General features: G+C 46.6%; 1 protein-coding gene across 1 annotated transcript; it reads right to left on the reverse strand.

The window, feature by feature from the left end:
* Window positions 1-1,405: 1,405 nt before the first annotated feature.
* LOC135325144 (RNA-binding E3 ubiquitin-protein ligase MEX3C-like) lies at window positions 1,406-20,193 on the reverse strand. Its single transcript, XM_064502803.1, has 2 exons — window positions 19,313-20,193; window positions 1,406-4,525 (listed from the first exon to the last, which is right to left on the reverse strand). Exons 1-2 carry the CDS (start codon window positions 19,941-19,943, stop codon window positions 3,300-3,302), a joined length of 1,857 nt encoding a protein of 618 aa, XP_064358873.1. The 5' UTR covers window positions 19,944-20,193; the 3' UTR covers window positions 1,406-3,299.
* Window positions 20,194-23,037: the final 2,844 nt, after the last annotated feature.

Consider the following 23,037-nt stretch of genomic DNA (forward strand, 5'->3'; position numbering starts at 1 on the left):
TGGAGCTCAGAAGCAACTGCAGTGCTACTCACTTCACTAAAGAAAACTTGCTGGGAAGGTTGGGATTTCAGATGGTTTAGGTTCATGTAGAAAGAAAGAGGTTACACCTAACTCCTGCCTGAGGGTGCAAGTCTGAGGCCTCTTGCTGCAACACTAGAACTGCTCCGATACCTGACTGCAGTGGTTTTAAATACTCTTTTATCCTCTTTCTCTCAGGAAGAGATCAATGAAAAAAAAAAAAAAAAAAATCCCTTCCTCCCCTCAGCCCCCTTCCCCCCCCCTCCCCAAAAGCTGAATGCAAAGTCTGGGTTTGAGGGCACAATCTCCAAGCTGTTGTGTTTGGCAGCGACGGGCCAGATGCGCAGGCTGGACCAGCTCTACATGCACCGAGGAACCATCCTGCCGTCCATGCCTGGGGGGTAAAGCATCCCCAGGCGACCTTCGCAGGACGAGGGGGAGGGCAGGTGGCCCCGTGTCAATCCCCCAGGGACATCCCTGTCCCTGGTCGTCCCTCAGCAGGGCCATGGGTGCCAAGTCCAACCCACTGCTGCACCACAGCAGACAGCCCCCATCAGAGCCTGCACAATTCATAAATATGCATTTTTTTTTTTTTTTTTAAAGCCAGATGGCCTTAAAACGCCTTTTTATATCGACTTCTGTCGCTCTCACTCACACTGGGACAGAGCTGATCACCCGTTCAGGTGCTTGGCTTTGCTGCAAGCCTCCTCCCTTCCTAAAGGGGGGCTGTGCCATCTCTCAAGCCCTCTTGGTAGGAAATGGGGAAGATCGCTTCAGTGGGGTACAAGAATACACTTGCAAGAGACTAAAATAGTCAGCTCTAGCCCAAAAGCACCAAGGAAGTAGCCAAACCAGGGAGATTACAACTGGGCTCCTCCCAAGGGCAAAATCCAGTCAGAAGAGGCAGAGAGAGAAGATGTGGCTCACAGCAGAGGCACAAAAAGCGCTGCAGCCGCCTGCACCAAGCACACACAATTTCCATTGGACTGGCAGAAAACAGAAGAAAAAAAAATATCTGCAACTTGAAATTAGACACAGGTGATTGTGATTACCCGGTTCTGCTGCTGTTAGACACTGGAAAATGCAAGTGAAGGGAGTTTACCTTAGCTGCATCAAAGCAACTCTGAAGTTGCATTGCCAGAATATTTGTTCTTGACCGTCACAGCGTAACTCTGGTTGTGAGCTCTGCAAGCCCGCAGTTGCTTTTTAAAGAGTACACGTAAAGAGATTCCTCGCACGTGAAGTCGTCTAGCCATCGCAAGGTCTGCGCTGCGTTAGGTAACGGGAAACCCGGTGTGTCGGGACGCAAGAAGGGGCTGCGTCAAACAAGCAGAGCTTCACGAGGGCTGCCTGACGCGGCAACCATGAAGACAGCAAAACATTCAAGTTAATGGAAACAAGTCTTTATTAAGTAACTTTTAATATCAGAAAAATAAAACTCTTATAATTCTCTTTACAGCAAATATATAATATCAGTGCTTTGGCCATCATAAGTTAAAGGCCCTTTATCATAAAATATATGGTTTTTAAACTTTACTCAAATTGAATTTATAATCCCTATGACCTCCCTACATATACATAACAAAAAGTGTAGTAAAATTAGCAAATACTAAACTATATTGATAGTTTATCATTCTTAGTTTGTGGTTTATAGAAATGGTACACGCACCTAATGTCTGTCGATTCCTTGGCTTATTAGTTGCAGTGTACAATGCAATAAAATACAAAATACATGCTTGGTGAACATTTGTTCATATCTACAAGACTGCAGCTAAAGATTAGGTTCCAATACTGACATGTAACTATTCTACAAGCAATTAGCATTAAAGTTATGCATTACATAATATGCCATCAAGGCAACTCTTATACTGAAAATCATAAAATAAAAACCGTTATTTGTAAACTTTTATACGAAATGTAACTCTTCAAGTGGAAATAAAAAATAAAGTTTCTGTATATTTACTAGTTCAATACACATATAATTTCATTTTGCTATACTGAGAAAAAAGCTTTGTCTTGTCTTGGGAAAATAATGCTTCAAAAAAAATAGAAAAATCCACTAGAACTCCACTTTGTGTCTTTTTTGTTTTTTGTTGTTTTAATATATGCCAGCACAGATTCGGGAACGTACTGAGGATGAAAAAGCTAGAAACATCCACAGGTTGAAATGCAAGAAGCGCATTCAAAAGACATTTTTCCTTATGATTGGAAAGACAGTTTTGAAATGAAGTAAACTGATTGCAGGGCCACTGTCACAGCTGCTGTCATGAATTATACAAGGGCACGCACGCATCTCCCCTTTTTCCTTTTCATTACTAAAAATAAAATATATATTTATATATGTGCAAGACATATGGATTGAACATAAAAATGCTTCACATTTTGAACTATATATTCTCTAAAATGTAATTTAAGAACAGCTTGATCGGACTAATGAACGGAATGTCAGCATCCTCACTATTAGTCGAAGTATGTGCATCCCAAAGCCCTTACTGAAATGGGATTAAGCCAGCGAGACTTTTCCACATTACATTAAGAAAAGCAGTGGGTAGGAATTCACAATTGAGACCAATACGTTCCTGATCCTCTGAACATACTACCGTTAACATGTTGGGTGAAACAGAGGTCCACTGGGCATCTTCTCTCCCCCCTTCACCTTAACAGTAATTTATCTGAACCTGTCAATGACTATCCACTTCAATAAATCAAATTATGCTTTTTTTTTTTTTTTTTTTTTTTAAAAAAAAAAGGTATTTGCAATGCTGAAGAATTAGGCATAAGTTGTTGCATAAAGAAAAAAAATTCCCCAAACCTGTTTTTCAAAACTGGCAGTGTAAAGAAGGCAGCATTGGAAGTGTTGTTTGATATATTGATAATGCCACAAACCCTCCACAGCAGACTAATACTTCTACGTTCTGGCTACGAGGTTCATTGCTGCCAGCACACAGAAGTAAAACACTTAATACAGATCATTTAGAAAGCCTGTAAAATTTGTTTTTCAGTTTTATAATTGATCAAGATTTCCCCTTACTGTGCCATAATATTGTACCAGATGTATCTCTGCTAAACATGCCATCTGTTTAAACTCAACTGGACAGAGACCACCTAGGTTTAGTGTTACCGTAGCAGCCTTTCAGAAAGTATAAATTTATTAACAACTTTAGCCTAATCCCAATAAAGCCCAACAGTCAGAATTCATTAGGAAGTATACTAGAGGGTACCATTACACCCATGCCTTTAAGAGTTTTAAAAGTCCATATAATAATAATATCTATATATATTTAAGAGTGAATTTGGATTGCCTGAGTAACAGCTGTCTGGCAAACGGGACATGATGGCGTTTCTTTTTCACAGATTTTGTTGGCACATTCCATGCAGAAGAGATTGTGACCACACGGGACTAGGGCCGCAATGACTTCGTTCTCAAAGCATATCACGCAGTCGTGCTTCCGCCGCGACTCGGGGGGTGAACTGGAGGTGGAGCCACCATTGGAAGAGGAATAGCTGTTGGTACCATTAGAAAAAGCAGGGATGTATATTGGAAGGCCAGCTTGGTTGCCTGTACTAGGTGGGTCACTTCTTACTCTCCTAGCAAGAGGATGTTCCAGATTTTCCGGAAACGTTGGTGACAGACGAGGAGTAGATGGCTGACTCCCTCTTCGCTGAGGCTTGACACTACCAGTAGGGTCGCCACCAAAGGCAGAGAGTGGGTTTACAGGTTCAAAAGGGGTCCAAATGGTTTGGGAAGGTGTTGGTAAGGAGTCATATGCAGGAGAGTCAACTGCCAGATCTTCTGTGCCCACCGAAGGCAGCGTTTCTCCAAACCAAAAGTTGCCTGTGCTGAATGGACTCGTTGGGCTGAAGTCAGCCAATCTATTGCTTCCAAAATAGGAATCTGTGGAGCCACTTCCCAAGGAGCTGGAGCTATCATTTCTATAATTAGAAATCATTCTGGTGCGGCTAGGAGGGACTGGATTAGAAGTAAGCCAAGCAGATCCAAGAGTGCCTCCTTCAAAGCTCACATCTGTACCATTGTAATGGAAATCGTTCTCTTCATTCAGCTCAATGTAGTTTCCAGTACGCATGGCTATATGCATCTCAATTTCCTCTCGGGCGCGATCAACGTTTTCGGGCATTCCTGTAACTTCAAAGACGGGCTCCTTGTCTCTGCTGGGAGTGACTATGTAGGTGTGTGTCTGCTGCTGAATCCTTTTGATTGTAGCTCCTTTAGGTCCAACCACTAGCCCAACTACACGGTAAGGCACCCTGACTTGGACTGTCGTCTGACCTGGTAGGTTGGGAGTACACGGCAACCCTCCCAGGGCAGGACCGTTTTTGTTGCGTGATGCTCGGATCATGGAGAAGTGTTCAGCAGCTGAGAGAATTTCCCTTTTGGCCATGGCTACGTCCTCTTTTCGTCCAGTGACAACAAAGATGGGCTCTTCTCCACGAACGGGGGTCTTAATATACGTATTTGTCTTGGCCCTTAGTGCTTTTATTTTGCAACCTGTTTAAAGGAAACACATGCAAGTTTAGCAACAAGTCTAAGTTTAGAAAGCCACAAGAAAGCAATCTATTTTAAGCTGAGAGTTTCAAGAAACTGTAGGGTGAAACCAGAGGCAGCTGTTTTTATCTCTGCAGGCCATGCTAACGAAAGCAGTAACAACTTTTACTTATTATTTCCAAACAGACCTCTGGCACTTAAAGCCACAAACTATTTTAGCAACATTTACTCGGCCATTTTCGTCCGTCATCTCCCTTGTTCCTATTAGATGGTGAATCAACGCACATTGCTTTTCCTCCTCAACATCAGATATATTCATGATTATCCTGGGAACAGTGGTGGATTTATGTATTTTTTTTCCATTTGTTGGGTATCCTTCGGTTATTTCTAAGATTAAGCTAAAAGCCTACATTTTCATTCTAAACGCTTCCAAAAGGAGTAAAGGCTTACAAATACATATGCATGTACTTAAATCTGCTGACACCCCAACCTTTTACTGAAAAGCGTTCAGTAAAAACAAATCAAACATTCACAAGTGAGAGAAGGGCCTGTATCACAACTGCATAGGATAGAGATGAAAGTGATTTACTGAGAACTCTGCATTTGCTTCCTCTTACCCATAAGTGTTATTGCAACCTTACTTTTCCCTGTGGGATGAAATAGCCACTCCTTGAACTGTCAAGTAAGAGTTTGAGCAGTTTTTGTTCCATGAAGCAAGACCTCCACATAATACTATGTGCCTACTCGGAATTTTTCTTTTTAGTTATGTAAATACAGCCTGGAAGACGAGCAGTTAATGAAGCTTTTGTCTTTGGTTTTGGGAGCTGAATTATAAAGTTTGCTAGGATGCAGTGACACAGCAGGCTCTTTCCTACAATGCTTACAGCATTTTGGCATGGCACATACATAAGCACCTTTTACCCACTGTAGGGCTGAAAAACCCCGTAGCACAAAATTAAAAAGCATGTCCGTGACATGCAGGAGTGTCCGCTGAATTCAGTTCTAACTCAATTTAGCCTATACTCAAATGAATTGACAAGCAAGTCTCACCAGCTACCATTTCAAAGGGAACCTCATCTTGAAACGACCATAAGCAACACTTACGGACCAAGCGTTTAAAGCATCGCTTCACATGTAGACCGAAATGTGTTCCCATTTTCCTAATTTACTTTGAGTATCTCAAAGCACTCTGCAGGTATGCCAAATGATCTCTCAGATTAGCGCTGGGACATCATTTCGACAATTCAAAGGCCACTCAAGTGCACTCTATGCAGGACAATCTACTAATAAAAACAGCAGATACGTGGATGCTGCTTGGATCACAGGGAAGGGAAAAGCCTCTTCTCCCGGGGCCCCTGCGTGCAGGCAGCGCGGACAAAGGCTGAATCTAACAGCCTCTTGCTTCCAGGACACAGCTGGGCAGGAAGTTCATTATCTTCAGCAGGGGCTCGAGCAGCAGCCAGCCAGGAGGGCTGGCGCATACCAGGGGCCCTACCTCCACCAGAAAGCGGGCAGCGAAGCACGGCGGGGGTCCAGGGGAGGGAAGAGGTTAAGCACAGTCAGACTGCAGCAAGAGAGCGCTAACACGGGCTCAGGAGTCAAACCGTGGAAGATTAAGCGTCTGCAGGGAAGAACAGAACCAGAAACCTCAACCCTTCCCAAAAGCCCACCCGGTAGGGCATTGACACGCTCCTAGGCAAGAGGGAAAGGGACAACTCTGACATTAGATGCCTTGCGAAGGTAGCAAAGAATCAACCTTTCACAGCTATTACATTTCTCTGCATTTAGCAAGGACGACAGCCCTTAATTTAGGCAATTTGCCTTTACTCCCTCTGTCTCTGTGTTTGCATTGCAGCTGCCCACTGTAAGGAAACGCACTAGCCCACTTTGTTTCCGATGCCTTTGCAGTTACTCAGAAGCGGCAGCTGCGTGGAGCCTGCCTGCGGGCACGAACAAGACCACAGCGATCCCCGATACGGTGCTGCTAAAGTTTCCGCCACAAACCCCTCCTCACTGGAGCACCTAAAACCAAAGTCAGTTGGCTGATGTGCAATTATTCTTCAATTTACAGAAATTACTTTTGTTTCCTCCCATATTCCTGATTTCACAGATTGCAGAACAAGCATTAAAAAAACACTAGGAGCACCTACCATGTGTACTTAAGTTCTTTATTATAAATCACACTTCAGAGCCTGTCTAATCCTAGCTTCCAAAGTGCCTTGCCAAACTTCATAGTTTACATTTTAGACTAGGTTCCCCTGATGATTCAGAAACTAAAATTCAGCTAAAAGTTTGCACCTTCAGCTTTGTTCCTCATTTCAGCCAAAAACTCCCAAAGATTGCTTTTTAACAGCGACATTTCCAAACAACTCAGATTTGAAGAAAAACCTTCTCACACCCTTCTTTCCCAGGCTGCAGAACGGCACATTGACCAAGACAGGCAGAGCTTTCCTTTTAAGATATGAGTCACATACCTAGAAAGCGCAGGCCAAAAGCTGCCTCAATTCCCAGTAGCGCCAGAACAATACTTTCAAACATCTAAAAATTGCCTTCAAAAGAAAGCTGACTCCACAGACCGTCAAGGTCAACTCTCAAAACTTTTTCTGAAAAGTTAGAAAGAACTGAAGGAAATTGCCACATATGAAACCCAAGATTTCTGAATGAGTCGGTCAACACCAGCTCCGTTTTGTGTGCGAGGAGCAAAAAACCCACAGCAGATTACTGTAGAGACGGTCATGTCAAAACACAAGGTCAATAACCTCACTATAGAGCTCCATTAGGGTGATCTTGCTATGTGCTTTTACTCAGCCACCGTTTCCCATCCGCTTTTATTAGTCACTCCCGAGGCGATGATGCAAGGCACGGCTGATCCCATCCCCTCTTAGTTTACTGCATCCAGACAGGCGGCTTCCAAGCCAACATGAAATCAGCCAGATATTAAGTCATGTGGCCACCGTAGGAATCAAGAAGTTTCTCAGTCTCCTGAGCTCAGATGTAGAAACCTCAAAAAAGAGGAGGGGAGGGGGAAAAAAAAAAGGAAAACATAACACCACCCCACACTTCTGCAATAAACCAGATTATTGTATCTGAGATTCTGAAATGCAGAAAGATGGAAAAACTTGAATGAGGGACTTTGGCTGAATCTTTGCTCTAATCAAATCTTTTATAGTGTTTTTTTTTTTTAAAAAAAAAAACAACCAAAACCTTCCTAATTAGCATTTGGGTGTTTTAACATGAGATGTTCTGTCTGAATTCAGTAATGAAAGCAATAGCAAAACTGCTGGCATTTTTTGGGGTTTTTTTTTTGAAGTCAGATGGCTGTAACAGCAACATCTCCACGAAGACCCCAGATTAGACTACTTTACGCTGCTTCTACTCGATACAGATCATTCCAGCAGCAGAAGCATTCACAACAAGCACCCTCAGCCATAAGCATACACTGGCACAGTTAGAGCAGAAAAAACTTGCAAGTTTAGACAAAGCTTTAGCACTTGTCCACTTAAGCAGCATATGAAGAACAGAGTTGAGACTAAAACCCTGAAGGTGGTCCTCACTCGGTTTCTGCTGATGGGCAGATGCTCTTGTCATGCCTCCTCCCTGCTTTTCCCTGAAGAGGATTATTTGACCAAACATTTTAAATGCACTACGAACTTTATACTCCCCGAGAAACTTCAGAGTAGCTCCAAAGGAGGCTATCGTTTACCTCACATGTTATCATTAAGACTATCTAAAAGCAAAGGCTAACTTTATAGCGAGTGTCCTTCAGAGCTGTCATTTTAGAGGCAACAGGTCTAGATTCAAAAGACAGGGACATGTAATTAGTGATTTTGCTGAGCTTTTGTCAGAGAGTGGAGTAGTTTCAACCATGATGCCCCTATTTAAAGTTATCCAGTACTTTATTAAAGAGACCGGTATGAACTGATAGGGATTTCTTCAAGTGAAAGAAGAGTAGCAGCCACAGAGTACAGGCAGTGCTCACCAGTTATGCAACAACAGCCGGCTCAGACTTCAACTTCTACCTTTCAACATCATAAACAGGATGAGATACGTTAAACCAAGTGTCAGGCGATTCTCCCCGCTGGGGAAACTCCCCAAATGAGCTGATGCAGAGCTAAATGACCACAAAACTCGGCAGCAGCCATGGGAACACCGCACATGCCTGCCTCACCTGATCCAAGCCTAACTGCTCCCCGAGCCAAGAGTCATCTGGAAAAGCAGCAAGTCCTGCACCCCACAAACTCCTCCTTCGTGCGACCACAGCGGTAATACTGCACCTTCACCAAGTGGGATGGGGAGGACTGAGTTGTAGATGCAAATCCCTTCATTACATGTCTCTTCCAAATGGCTCCTGCATTGCCCCACTCAGAAACACGCAAACAGCATCACGGTGGAGTGGAACAACTAACGGCTGCAGAACTGCCCCTGGAAAGTGAGCACCAAAGGCAGGACTCAAGGGCCAGAGACTATCGCCGTGCAAAAGCAGAGCCATCAAAGGAGGCACGCTACCAATTTCAATCGACACATGCCAGTGTGCCACAGAACATACCTTACAGCAAGGAAACCAGGTCCCTAGTGCTTACAAGTAAGAACATTAGCAGAATACGGTCTGTAAAAACAGGGACAGATCAGATTTTATACCTACGTTCCTCCTAGAGTCCTTACTAAGAGCTGTGGAGCTGGAGTTCAGGCCTGCATACACAAGAACTGAAACCTTCTTAATACCGTGCCTGTTTAACCGCGTCTCCCCAAATGACATATGATTTGGGGAAAAAAAGAAACGCCCCCAAAATAGTTTATCTCAAGGGAAGTCTGGAACTCACTGCGGGCAGAAATTCAGTGAAAATAACAGTCTTTGTGAACCATGAAGTGGTCCAAGGAAGACACCAGTTTGTGCTCTTCCCCTGCTAGTGACAAAGTACCTAGCTAAGCAGGTCAAAATTACAAACCTCTTGGATTTCTTTAGATGCATGAATCCTGGGGGGGGGGGGGTGCCAGACTGCTGAGGCTATAAGAAGATCAAGTGGGGAGAAGTTGCATTAGCACTAATTCATCTCGCGCAGGCGGCAGGGCTGATCGGCAGCCCGGGTGGAATTTGGCATCCTCCACCTTGGCCCCAGAGCAAACATGGGCAAAGCGAGGAGCTCGCAGAGACTGACCTCAGCAGTCTGGTTCCACTACACAGAAAGCTGTAGTTCACAGCAATATATTTTTCAGCCGCTTCCCGCGTTATCTGATGAGAGGCAATACTGTATTACTGCCTCCACTTTGAACACAGGCTTTAGCACTCTGACCACTGATTTTGTAATACGTTGACAGCAAGCAACGAGGTTGTGACAGAATAATTAGGGACACTACCTTGGAATGATTAACTACTAGTAGAGCCACGGGTAATCCTCTGCCTAGAAGGTAAGGGCAAAGAGCCTGGGGAGAGCCTTGCAGAACCGCCGCAGAAGGGACAGGATTACAGCGAGCGCCAAGGAGACTAGGCTAACAGTTATTGCAAGGCTAAAAAGGCTTATACAACTTATACTTTAGAGAACTGACACACGTCCCATTTATTAAACATATGGGCATGAAACTGCATTTGGATAGAAAATGAAATTCTATTCAAGATTGTTAATAGTTAAACCTCCTGAAGTGGTCTGGATCTCCAAAATATTAAGACCAGAGTATTCTTGGCACTTAGCAATCAGTTATTAGGGTCATATGAAATACTATCTGTACTCTGTTCAGGTCACCGACTGAATCTGGTTACTATGGCCTCTAACCTAAGATCAGCTAATTCATCTCACACCTTGGTTTTATTCATGGATTGGAAGATTTCAAGTCCTGATAATTTTTTCAACTGGTGGTTGAATGTAGTTAGTTGATCCAAGCAAAATGAAGAAAGTAATTTCTCTACACTTGTAAAAGGTGCTGATCTGTCCAAAAACCTAGATTTGTGTACTCAAGACAATAATTCCCATCCATTCAGCATTTTCACTTTAGGAATGAGGGCTGTAAAAACATAGCTTTTACATTTCATTTTTAAGAGACTATAAAGCCTAAACTTGGATACAGATTATCAATTTCAAACAGAATTTTGTAGAAGTAAATTCTCATTTATTTTTACCCAGTTTTCTCTACAGCCAGAGGATACGCTCGCAGAGAGACCTTACCACAACAGATCACCCCTCCTGAAACCTGGACTAGACGAGCCAGCGACAGTGTTAACAACTTCCCATTAGCATTGTATAGTATAGATAATGGTCTGATCATTATTTGAGTTAATTAGCCAGTAAGACTGGAGCTCCCATGTGAAAACTAGACATGATTTATGCCAACAAATTGCTAACAAATACGAATACATCAAGAGATGGACACAGCTTGCCACTGATTTGCTCAAGCTCACAGAGCAGGCACTGACAGATCTGAAAACAGAAAATGACAGTCCCCAAAAAAGAAGAGGACAAGCCATACCTGATAGCATGGATATAGGTAGATTTTTGAGCAACAGCTGTTCTGTTCACCTATTTAGCCAAAGCAATCTAATTCCCTGGTGGTATCCAAGCTAAGATTCCTTGTAGGTGGCCATGAGAAATAGGGAAGTAAAGCTGACAAGGTGGCAAGATTAATGTCTCTAGGCAAAGGCTTTTCCCACAGAGTACTCAAGACCACTGGTGTGTGTCCCTCTGCTTCAACTGGTAGTATTTTTTAAATGAAATTTCCAATTTATCACAATAGGGATGTTTCATAGTGAGAATCCACAATGTAGAGCTTATTTTCAAAGTCACAATCCAAAATGAGATACTGATACCATTACCATACAAAACTTGGGAGTGAAGTTCTGGCTCTCTGCTTTTGAGCACAGCTATATTAATGCTTTAGACAAGTGCTTCACATCATAAGTGCTGTACATTGGTAATACCTGCTTTCATTTCTAGTTGTAACTACAACACAATAAGCAATGTTAAAAGTAGATAAATCACAGAGAGCACACAGGAGAAAGGACAGCTCAAGTTACAGCCACTCTGATAGATTACTCCTAAAGAAGAGATGATGACATACAGGTCTTTCAAGAAAAATAAAATTAAGTGCATTTTATACCAAAGGCATTTGTTACCACCTCCTGACCCCCTCATTAACTTACCACTGCAATCAAAGGCTTTTAGTTACACTGCAGTTACCAAATCCCTGTGCCTAACTATGGATCATTTCTATATGACTCATTCTATACATAGCAACCTATACTACTTCCATTATAATTTTGCCACGTTTGCCCATTTCTAAGGGCTGACCACTTTTTTGCGACGGCTCTGCATTTTTGCACGTATGAACACAAAGACTACGTATGACTTTATTACTTGTAATCATTCAGCTGGGAACTGAAATGCAGAAAGCAAAAGGCTTTTTAGGCAAGCTACTTTCCAGACAGTAAGCTCTTTAGCACCAGCTTTTCATTTCTGTGGAGCCCCAGCACAAAGCACCCCAGGTGCTGACTGAAGCAAGAGGCACCATAAATAGGGTTAGGGATTCCTCCCCAGGCCGCACGCACCAGACGCTGGGAGCCAGGCAGGCCCGGGCTTGCCTAGCTACCAGGAAGGGAGACAACCTGGAAATCGCAAGCACCTTAAGCAAAAGCCGAGGCATCACAGTTAACCACTCGGTACTGCCAGACCACGGAGAGCAAGTGATCTGGACTTTGTCTGGCCCTATTGCTGCTGAGCTGACAGATGGAAAAAGGAGGAAGCAGCAAGAGTCACAGATATGTTAGAGAAAGGTCCTCAGGGGAAGCCTGCTCGCTGAAGCTTTGGGGGATTTTTACCTTTTCTGGAAAACTGCCCTGGTTCAAGAACAGCATATGCAAACTCTTATTCAAGAGTATGCTTACGTATATATCCTGATCTGGCTAAGAACAGAGTAGTCTGCCTGCAGACTGTTTCCTTCTGTATGTCAGGTTGGGACAATTTATCCAATTAGCAATTGCACAGAGAGAGGAATACTCCAATTCCCAAGACAGATGGCAACTCAGTAAACAAGTTACATGTAGCAAAGGAGCCAGAGGGCAGCAACTTGTATTACTAATTACTTGTACTATTCTAGCACCAGAGCTCTAATGTAGCAGCTGCTGAGCAGAAGTGAAAAGATACAATAGCAGAAGAACAATAGCATAAAAGAAGGAGTATTTCCCACAAATCAAACAGCTATAGGGGAAAAAAATAAGCTGTCTTCATATAAGAACCTTGAAACGGATTCCTGTGAGCAGCAGCAACAGGAGACCTAGACCTCACAAGGGAGCACAGTACCGAAAGGGACCACCACTCAACACGCCTTTTGGATATCCAATAAAAGGAAGAGTACAAGTCATGCAAATCTTCATCTATATCAAATAGCTCAGTTTCAAGACTGCTGATAGAACTGAGTTTTTAAACACAAAATTCTACAGTATATTGTCCAAGTGTAAAATGAACTACAAGGCAAAAAAATGGAGATACTGTGTCTTTGTCGAAGCAAACAGCAGAGAACTTTGTGCAGACTGCAGCGTTACTCACACCGGTGAGGGAAACAAGGGTCTTGGACACAGGCAAGATCTTACGAGCTTTAAGGAATACCTGAACGAGAGAGAAGGAAGACAACATTCTTAAAGAGCACCTGAAATTGGAAACAAAGGTTTGATTTAGAGCTTTTAGGCCTTTTGCTTTAATTAAATAAAAATCCTTTAGCACTTGGCAGTCTATTTTTGGGGGGTTATGGCAAGTTTGCAACACTATCCCAGGGAAAGATTTTTTTTTTTTGCCTGCAACATGGAAATGGTCCTAATTTGGGGGGGGCGGGGGGAGAAGGAGAGGAGGCAGGGGAGGAATAGGGAGAGTGTTGCATTAAGGTTTTTTTGGTTTAGAAGTATATTTCTCTTAGTACACTGTGGTTTGAATTTCTGGAAAGGACAAGGTAATGGGGCAAGACAGAGAAGCTTACAGGATCTGCTGACTTTTAGCGACAACTTTAAATCTATCACTGTTTTCTCATGCCGATAAAACAGGTTAATCTAGCACAGATTGGAAGCCCATTAATATGGGCTTCTTTTGTAAGCTGGATGTTAACTTAAAACATACCCCTTCAGAACACTGCAGTTTTTCAGGAGAAGCAAAAGGACCAGAAGATTAGAAATTAGTATTTCAGGTTGCAAGATTTTTATTATTTTAATTTTGGCTTTACCCAAAGCCCCAAACCTTACTTATGCAGGTATTCACTTCTGGTATTCATACTTAAAAATCTACAGAGTTTTTGGCAGACTACACAAAGAGAGAAACCTAAGTCTCAAGTGTGCGCTGTGTTTGGTGTGCTTCCCACCCAGCAAGCCAAACAAGAACAGCATTTATGATTTAGGATTTATGTTCCCAGCTGGAGAACCTGTAACTGTCTGACAAGCTTTGCAACTTGGGTTGGATCTTTACACAGCTCAAATGACAAACAGCAGCACTGAAGTGTTGTTTGTTATATAGCTCCAGAACTATAGGCCCCTGAAGCTTCAGCATGGTTTCAGACTCTGGCAGACCATGGTAGTATGTTCACGTGCTTTAACGCCAGACTCCAGCCTGAGTGCATCAACTTTAATGTTGATTAATGATGAAAAACAGCCTTTATACTGGAGTTCAAAAAAATAGCTAGAGTTTTTTTTTCAGGCTTCAGAATAAGCCATTTAATAACCTACTTGTGGTAGAAGATGAAAAAAAAGTGCAACTGCTTTGTCAACTTTCATCTAAAATAATTCAGCTGAGCACCTTTCTTTTAAAAGTGAATTTAATTTGTGATCTTCACTGTAGGTGCTGATCAACTGACACTGAGACTAAGATATGCAATCACTTCAGCGATGCAAATTAAACTTATTCTTTGAGGTGAAAATCTTAAGCATCCAGTTTTAAAAAACAATATCCAATTCAGACTACTTAACTATAGTCATGCTGACTACTTCTTACAACTCAGCCTTCAATAACCAATCAAGAATAAACAAAGTCAGTCATTCAGTAAGATTACTGCAACAGATCTGGATAGGAAACCAGACATTTAGTTCTTTTTGAAAAATTACCCTACCATAGGACACCTATACACTGTACTCAGCTAATGTAAGTACTAGTAAATTTGTTCTGGGATGGCTTTAGCATTGTTTCCACTCCCCAAGATTGAGAGCGATTGTTTTTACTTGGCTGTCAGCTATGTCAGATAGTTATCAGCCAGATACTTACCAGATTTTCTTTTTTGGTTCAAATTACAGGACTATTTTAAGTAAGATAATCTTTTGCTCAAGAGCCCACATTCAAGCAGCAAAAAGGGAGTCCAAGATCATTAAATACACATTAAAAAAGTGGTATTTCAGTTGCAAGGCTGTCTCATGCAAAGAGGATTTGTCATTATTGATTTAAATCAGCACAACAGGATGATATCATTACTCCTCCTCTTACTCATGGGGGGTTTGGAGACGCCTGCCTGGTTTCAACTTTAAGTTCTGCAATCATCATTCAGTGTGAACCGCTTTTATGCAAGAAAGAGAAGCATTACACTTCAGAGTTAAGTAACTAACCCGATTGCTATACTGGGGAAAACTAACAACAACAAAAAACCACACACAGCTTTAGCAGTGATGTAAGCACTTTGAAAATCATGTTATTCTGACAGTCATAACGCTAGAATGGGTTAGCAAATATATTCTAACAACCATCCTCTGGCTACACATTTAAGAAACGTACTTAAGTCTGGAGATAGTTAAGACACTCAAAGATGCGAGATCTCTATAGGTCAAACTTCTGACCCTCCCAGCATCTTTCACATTTTCCATTCATGTTTTTAAGCCCCACCCTTCTTATTGCATTATTGAAAAAAGCTTTTAGTGTTTTAACATGACATTTTTCCTAGCGTAAAGGGAGCACTGGGGGCACCGAAGATCCCAGTTACACTTGCCAAATCCTCCCCATGCTGTCAAGGCCTGCCAGGCCATGGCAGAACTGCCACAGAAAGTCACCATCAGCACATTTATCTATAGGAACAAGTTTCCAGGTGATCCACAGCAGGTTTTTGCAAGTCTTTCATGCAATTTAGAGGTTAAGACAAAAACTCTTAAGTTAGGTCTCCAGAGACCTTTTTAGTTTGGCTACATGCTTACATAATTTGGGGTATGCTCCCTATCTCAGATTTTCTCAGGCCAACAGTAAGGTCACCTCATCAGAGATGCAGCTTTCTTGCTACCAATTTTCAAGCGCATTTTGTCTTTTTTTTTTAAACCAATACAATTTTCTGTATCTACAGCTATTGACAGCAAAGAAAGTCCTGATTAGTATGATGACTAGCCAACTTACTGACGGCTGGATTCAATAGCTTGCTCAGATTCATACAGGAAGTCTGTACAATGCCATGAATGGAATCTAGTTTTCCTGGCTCCCAGTCACATGCCTTAACAAGAGTAAGAGGATACAAATATCTTTTCCTTTGTTGTTCACCTTTGAGATTCCTCCACTTCAAAGACTACAAAGAATTACATTATACTACTTGAACCAGTGCTTGTCAGCTTCTTCTTTATTTCTTTGGGGGGGGGGGCACACAGGGGGAGTAAGTCAAGGTTGAAAACATTTGAGATGTTTTAAAAAACCACAGGTTTTAGACATACTAACTTATTTTAAAGAGAAGAACAAATCTTATCTAAGCCCTTTTCAGTATTTTTTAAGGTGATGTAAAGGCTTCCAGTAGCAGCACATTAAAATATTGTCACAGCAAGACAGCAGCTTCCAGCGCAGCTCTGTGTATGCAAGAAAGCCATAAATTGCAGCTTACATTTCGGGCTGTCCACGCCCTCCGCAGCTGTGGCAGCCCACATCTGAACACAGCTCCCAGCACACATTCGCTAAGTGCAGCTACACAGCAGCTTCTCTCAATTACTCCTGCACTTGTGCAGAAGGGCTACCCATGGGGGAATGTGCAATATAGGTACCTGGGGGGGTTGTGGGAGCACCATGTCGCTATCTGAAGTGCTGTATTTATTTTTTAAAACTTGCGCATAATTCAAAAATGCCAAATGCAAATCCATAAGGTTTTGCTTGGCTACAGATCTCCTAAGAATCAGGGGCTCCTTTGCTCTGATAAACAGTTAGTGTCTGGAAATTCTCTTCCCCTATGCTAAAAATCAGCTTTGGATAAAGAATACTGTGGAATTCCTATTATCATTATTCTTTCAGTTCGGGGGTTAGTACTCACAATAAACATGCTTTCAGCCACAGCAGTGAGGCCTCCAAGGAAGCCCAGATCAAACTCAGCATTCCTGGTATCTCAGAGTTTTTGGGGTTGCAAGTTCTTTTTACACATTGCAAAGCCAGCAACAGAAAGAATATAAAATTTATCTTTGTGAAAAAGCCATCAGAAGCAACCTTTCAATGGTATCATCCTTATGTAATTACATATTAAATAAAGCATTACAGCACAGAGAAGCCAGGCATAAAGTTTAAGCGGAATTCATTCAAGATAAAGCAACTGGTTATGAAGTACATTAGGGACCCAGGTGCGAGACAGTGAGACCTCCCAGTGCCCCCGTGACGAGCACATGTGCAGGCACAGCTCTGGGCAATACAAGGAGATACCTAACTACTATTTCTAAGAAACCTGGCAAAGATTTAGCTGCACTAATACAAATTACACATTTAGCTCTCTAAGCGTTAAGTTTTTCAAGTGAGAACTTTGAAGGACCTCCCTAAGCAATACTTTCATGCAAAGACACTTGGTAACAATTAAAAAAAAATACAACCAATATCTCTCTCTACCCCTTCTGCTCATTCCTCTTTTGTAACTGTAATTCTTTTTATGATCTGATCCTCTCCACAGAGGCTGAATATTTTATCACAAGCTAAGCAGTGTGACATCAGATAAGAAATAAAAGCAGAAGCAGCAAATGAACTGCTCAGGAACAAAGATCCTATTTTTATGTAAACCCCATTGTCTTGTTTTTTAAGTGACTCAAAGTAGCCAAGAATACACTACAGAGAACAATCCTGATCTGGTGAAGAATAAACGATGCGGTTTAATAGGTCCTCAAAGCCTAACATTCTGCATTTCTCTTCTAGAGAATTGTAGCAATAGCAGTTTTTCAGTTCTGTTTTCCACCCCCTCCCCCCATCCCCAATGGGGCATGAGCAAGGTCTTTAGTCATTCAAGCATTATTTCTTGGAAAAGATATTTTTTTGTTTCCAAACATGAATGGCTTGCCTGCTTTCACGGGCACACCTACAAGAAAGCTGCCTGACCAGCTTGCAAAGATTGATATACTGGAGGATCATGCTGCTATTTAACAATATATAAATATTTTAGAACTTGGTGGTACTGAATGGATGTTTGAACTAACACATGCCAATTTCTATAGTTCAAACTTTGGTTTTCCCTTGACACACACAGCACCCTGCCTTGACCCAAACTGCTAAAAGCCTAAGTAAGGTGAGAAAACACAGGCCTACCGAAGCACCGGTGCTTTGTGTGCATCTCCTCAGTAATACAGGAAAATAGGTCTAAAGCACTGTATGTTCCATACCCAAAAAAAAAAAAAAAAAAGCCAAAAACCCCACTGCACACTCATGTAAAGAGACCAGACACAGCTCAACAGCTCACTGTCTGATCAGCAAACGAGAAACAAAAGCCCCAAACCAATAAAGAGTAGCACAAAAAGGGAAGAGAGAAGCGAGTTACTTGTCTAAATTTATACACCCACACTCGACCCTGTTCAGCACTTCATTTCATGTACTAACAGCGCTTTCAAAATTAAGGAAGGCACTTCCCAGTTAACCAGCAGAAAACTGGTGTGCAAAGGCATCTCGCTAGCTCCTCCGGCCGCCGCCACGAAGCCACGCGTAAGGCCACCCGCGAACGCGACATCACAGGTGTGACCTTAGCGCAAAAGCCTAACAGAGCCACGAAATCCAGCGAGCGAGATCAACAGGAAGCAAGAGGCAGGGGAGGAAGGCGAGAAGAGCCTTCGGCCAGAGGCAGGCTGCGGTTTCGCCTCCCGGGGCTGCCGGCTCTGGAAGTCCCACCTAGCCTGTCCCGAGGGAAAGTTGCAGCAACGGGCCGGAGCCCGGGTGGCCACGGCGGCGAGGGGGTCTGCTCGGGCCCGCTAAGGTCTGTCACTCGAAACGCCTTCCCAAACACGGTCCGGACTTCTGAAGGGGGGGGGGGGGGGGAGAAAAATAAGTGAAATCGACTTTTTAAGAGACCAGCAGCCCTGAGATGGAAAGCTAACAGCTCGCCCACAAGCCAGGCTGTATTTCACAAGGCGCCTTGAGTGATACTTACCAAAAAGCGTGTGCCTGACCCAAACCTGCGCCCACCCCTCCTCCAAGCCTAGCCCCCAGCACCCCCCAGCCTCCCAGGGACACGCTGGGAGCAGAAAAACAACACGAAATAAAGGGTATTAACTCGCCCTCCCCCCCCCCGGGGGATGGACGGGGGGCGCCTCCATCTTAGGGTCCCCCCGGCCCGGGGCGGCCGCGCCCGCCGGGGGGCGCCTCCATTTTAGGGCCCCCCCAGCCCCGCCGGGGGGCGCCTCCATTTTAGGGCCCCCCGCAGCCCCGCCGGGGGGCGCCTCCATTTTAGGGGCCCCCCAGCCCCGCCGGGGGGCGCCTCCATTTTAGGGCCCCCCCCCAGCCCCGCCGGGGGGCGCCTCCATTTTAGGGCCCCCCCCCAGCCCCGCCGGGGGGCGCCTCCATTTTAGGGCCCCCCCCAGCCCCGCCGGGGGGCGCCTCCATTTTAGGGCCCCCCCGGCCCCGGCCCGGCCGCACTCACCCTGGCGGCCCACGATCTCGGCCACATGCTCGGAGCTGGGCACCGGCACGCACTCGGTGGTGTTGACGCTCTTGCGGCGGAGCAGCGCCGCCTGCTCGCCGGGCAGGCCGCCGGCCCCGCCGTAGGCGTGGGACAGCATCGCCGCCATCATGCCCTGAGGATCCTCCGCGCCGTACAGCGCCGCCGCCGCCGCCTCCTGCGCATCGAAGGGGGCCGAGAGCAGCACCGAGCCCAGCGCGGGCAGCAGCGGCGGCGGCTGCGAGGAGGGCGAGGAGAGCAGCAGCAGCGCCGCCGCCTCCTCCTCCTCCTCCTCTTCCTCCCCCGCCAGCTCCTCCTCCTCCAGCTCCAAGTCCCCTTCGTCGCCGGCCTCCTCCTCCTCCTCCTCCTCCTCCTCCCCCGCCCCGCCGGGCGCCGGCTCCGCGGGGGAGGGGGGGGCGGCCCGCCGCCGCCGGGCCTGCCGCCGCGGGGCCGCCTCGCCGCCGGCTAGGCCGCGGCCGCGGAGGCGCAGGCCGGCGAGGCGCTGCCGCAGCAGCCGCGTGTCGGGCTGCTGGAGCAGCGGCGGCGGCGGCAGGCGCGGCGGCTCGGCGGGCTCCTCGCCGGGGGAGGCCGTGGCGGCGCTGCCGCTCGGCATGGCCGGGAGGGGACCGGGGGGGAGGGGGGGGGGCGCTGCCGCGGAGTCCTGCCGGGGCCGCGGCCGAGCCTAGCGGCGCGGCGCCGCCGCCATGCCGCGGCGGGGGGCTGCGAGCGAGGGGGGCGCGGCCTGGGCGCTGCGGCGGCCGCGCTCAGCGCGTCTTTTGTCCCATGGCGCTCCCCTCGGCGGCGGCCGCGGGCGGCGGCGGCGGCAGGCGGCGGCGGGCGGCGGAGGCAGCGCGGCCCCGCCCCGGCCCGCCGAGCAGCCGCGCGATTGGGCGCCGGAGCCGGTTCCTGGGCGGGGCCGCGGGGGCCGCGGGGCGGGGCCTGGGGCCGCGGGGGCGGGGCGCCCGCCCTGGCCTGTGACGGCGGCGCCGCGCCGGCCGGGCCGGGCCGCGCTGCCCGCGGCGGGGGCGGCGGCGGCGCGGCCTCGCCTCGCCTTGACTGGCCGGGGCCGCCCGCAGGGCCCGCGGCCTCCCCGGGGGGACGAAGGCTTCGCCCGGGGAGTGGCGGCCACCCTGAGGCGGCGAAAGCTTCCCTGCCCCGGGCCTCCCCGGGGGGGATGGTGTCACCCTTTGGGGCGTGCGGCCTCCCCGAGGGGCCCCGCAGCCTCCCCGCGGGGGCAGGGATGTCCTTTGGGGCCTGGTGGCCTCCGTGAGGGCGTGGTGGCCTCCCCGGTGGCACGATCACATCCCCCAGGACACACCGGCCTCCCTGAAGGCGCGTCGGCCTCCCTGAGGGGACAGTCACATCCCTCAAGGCATGTCACCCTCCCTGAGGGGGCTTCAGGCTCCCTGAGGGGACAGGCACATCCCTCAGGGCCTGGTGGCCTCCCCAAAAGGGCAGGCACATCTGTCAGGGCCTGTTGGCCTCCCCAAAAGGACAGGCACCTCCCTCAGGGCCCGGTGGCCTCCCCTGAGAGCATGTCTGCCTCCTCAAGGGCATGGCGGCATCCCACAGGGCCCAGTGGCCTCTCTGGGGGCATGTCAGCCTCCCTGAGGGACAGTCACATCCCTCGGGTCCTGGTGGCCTCCCTGAGGGCACGTCAGCCTCCCCAAGGGGACGGGCACATCCCTCAGGGCACATCGGCCTCCCCGAGGGGACAGTCACATCCCTCAGGACCTGGTGGCCTCCCTGAGGACACGTCAGCCTCCCTAAGGGGACAGTCACATCCCTGAGGACATGTCAGCCTCCCTGAGGGCACATTGGCCTCCCCAAGGGGACAGTGGCATCCCTTGGGGCCTGGTGGCCTCCCAAGGGGACAGAGGCCCCCCCTGGGCCACCACAGCCCCTCGGGAGAGCTGCTGTCCCCCCGGGGCTGGGCTCTGAGGGGTCCGCTGTGCTTTCCTCCCTTGGCAGGTCCCCCCGGGGACACCATGGAGAAGGCAGCTCATGGGCCCCACCAAGGCGGTGGCTGCTGACCCTGCTTGGTTGTCCTCCAGCGCTTCCAGAATTTGGGGAGCCCATGGGCTTAGAGCCGTGTCCGTGAGCTTTGGGGGAGCAGGCCCATGGTGAGGGGCTCAGTCGTCGTGTGGGGCTTATTGCCACATTGGGTCAGCTTGTTTTTTGAGAAAACGCTCCTCGTGAGCCAGCAGAGAGCAAGTAGTTTTCTCCGCAGGCATAGGAAGAATGAGCTTTTATCCTGCTCTCTTATCACACTACAATAGCAGTTTTCAGCCTCTGGTCCTTGGACCCCGCGGGACTTTCAGAGGATCTGTGGAAGAAAGCTAAGAAAAGCAGCTCTGTTGTCAGTAGGTTTAAATTCACTGGCAAAATGTGTGTGAATCTGAAAAAGATAAAAAAACCACTGGTCTTTGATAGATGCCCTCCTTTCCCCCATTTAGGAACGAGGTTTGTTCTTTCCTGCTGAGGTGGTCTTTACTGAACTATGTTGTTTAGCTTGTACTACTTAGCAGAGCAAAAAGAAAAAAGAAGTGGTTATTACATTTGTTTTGGACGTGGTTTCAGTCAGCGTGGTGTCAGGCAATGGGAAGGCCAGCGTGGTGAGCGTGCAGATAAAGTCACATCGCTTAGGCTTGGTTTATTTGGCTCTGTCACGCTTGTCCAAACAATTAAAAGTGGCTGTCAACTCTAACAGGGAACTCATGTAATACAATGCAGGGTGGAGCAGGAGGACACAGTAAATGCTTCAAATGGTGAATTTAGACAATGAGTTTACCATGCTGGATGCTCCAAATTTAAGTTTCTTTTATGATGACTGTAGCGTTACACTAGTTGCCCAATTTTAGCTGTCATAAAGTCAAAGAATAAGCATGTGTATCAGAGACTTAGAGCCCTGGGTGGTAGAGGATTTAAAAAGATACTGTTCTGTATGATGTTATTCAGTTTTTTGGTGTTTTTTTTTTGGAAAGTCACTGTTTTGGACACTGTGGCCTGGTATTGTGAAGGCTCTTTGATGCAAGAACTGCAAGTTAGAATGAATAAATCTTTCACTCCTACTCACGCCTTTAGTGCACGTAGATTCAAGTCACAAACAGTTGAAAACTTCAGACAAAACATGAAGAAACTTGTTTAAAAATGTGATTACATTTTCGTGAAGAATCAGAAATGAGAATTGACTTGTTGACACTTAAACGATGGGTAGTGAGAGGGTGGGCTGTGTGTTAAAGATGAAGTCTCTTAGCTGGTGTTTCATGCGAAGGGAGAGAGATCCCACAGAAATACGCAGAGGGAAGGCTCCCTCGGCATCTGCAACAGCCTAAAAGTGATTTTCTGCAACAGCGTCCTGGACAGATATGAGCGGAGCAGAGTTGTCCTTGATCTGGTCAAAGAAAATCACATGCACATGGTTGAAAAACGAACTAATGGGAGCCAGAGCAAGAATCTGAGCTGTGTAGCTGGTCCTTAAAGACATTATGCAGGCAAAATGTCCTCGGGAAACATCTAAGAGGCTTGAATAACTTGCAGCCGTGAGCTGACAGACAATCATAGGATGTGAGAGAGAAAACTGAGATTTTTAGGTGGGACAGAAAGGCTGAAGTCTGCAGCACAATGACAGGTCTGTGCGCCGTCAGCGACGGAAGGGAAGGTTTCCAGAAGAGGAGCATGGTTTTTACGGTGTTACAGGTGGCCAA

The sequence above is a fragment of the Dromaius novaehollandiae genome, chromosome Z, assembly GCF_036370855.1.
Source record: "Dromaius novaehollandiae isolate bDroNov1 chromosome Z, bDroNov1.hap1, whole genome shotgun sequence".
Lineage (NCBI taxonomy): Eukaryota > Metazoa > Chordata > Aves > Casuariiformes > Dromaiidae > Dromaius > Dromaius novaehollandiae.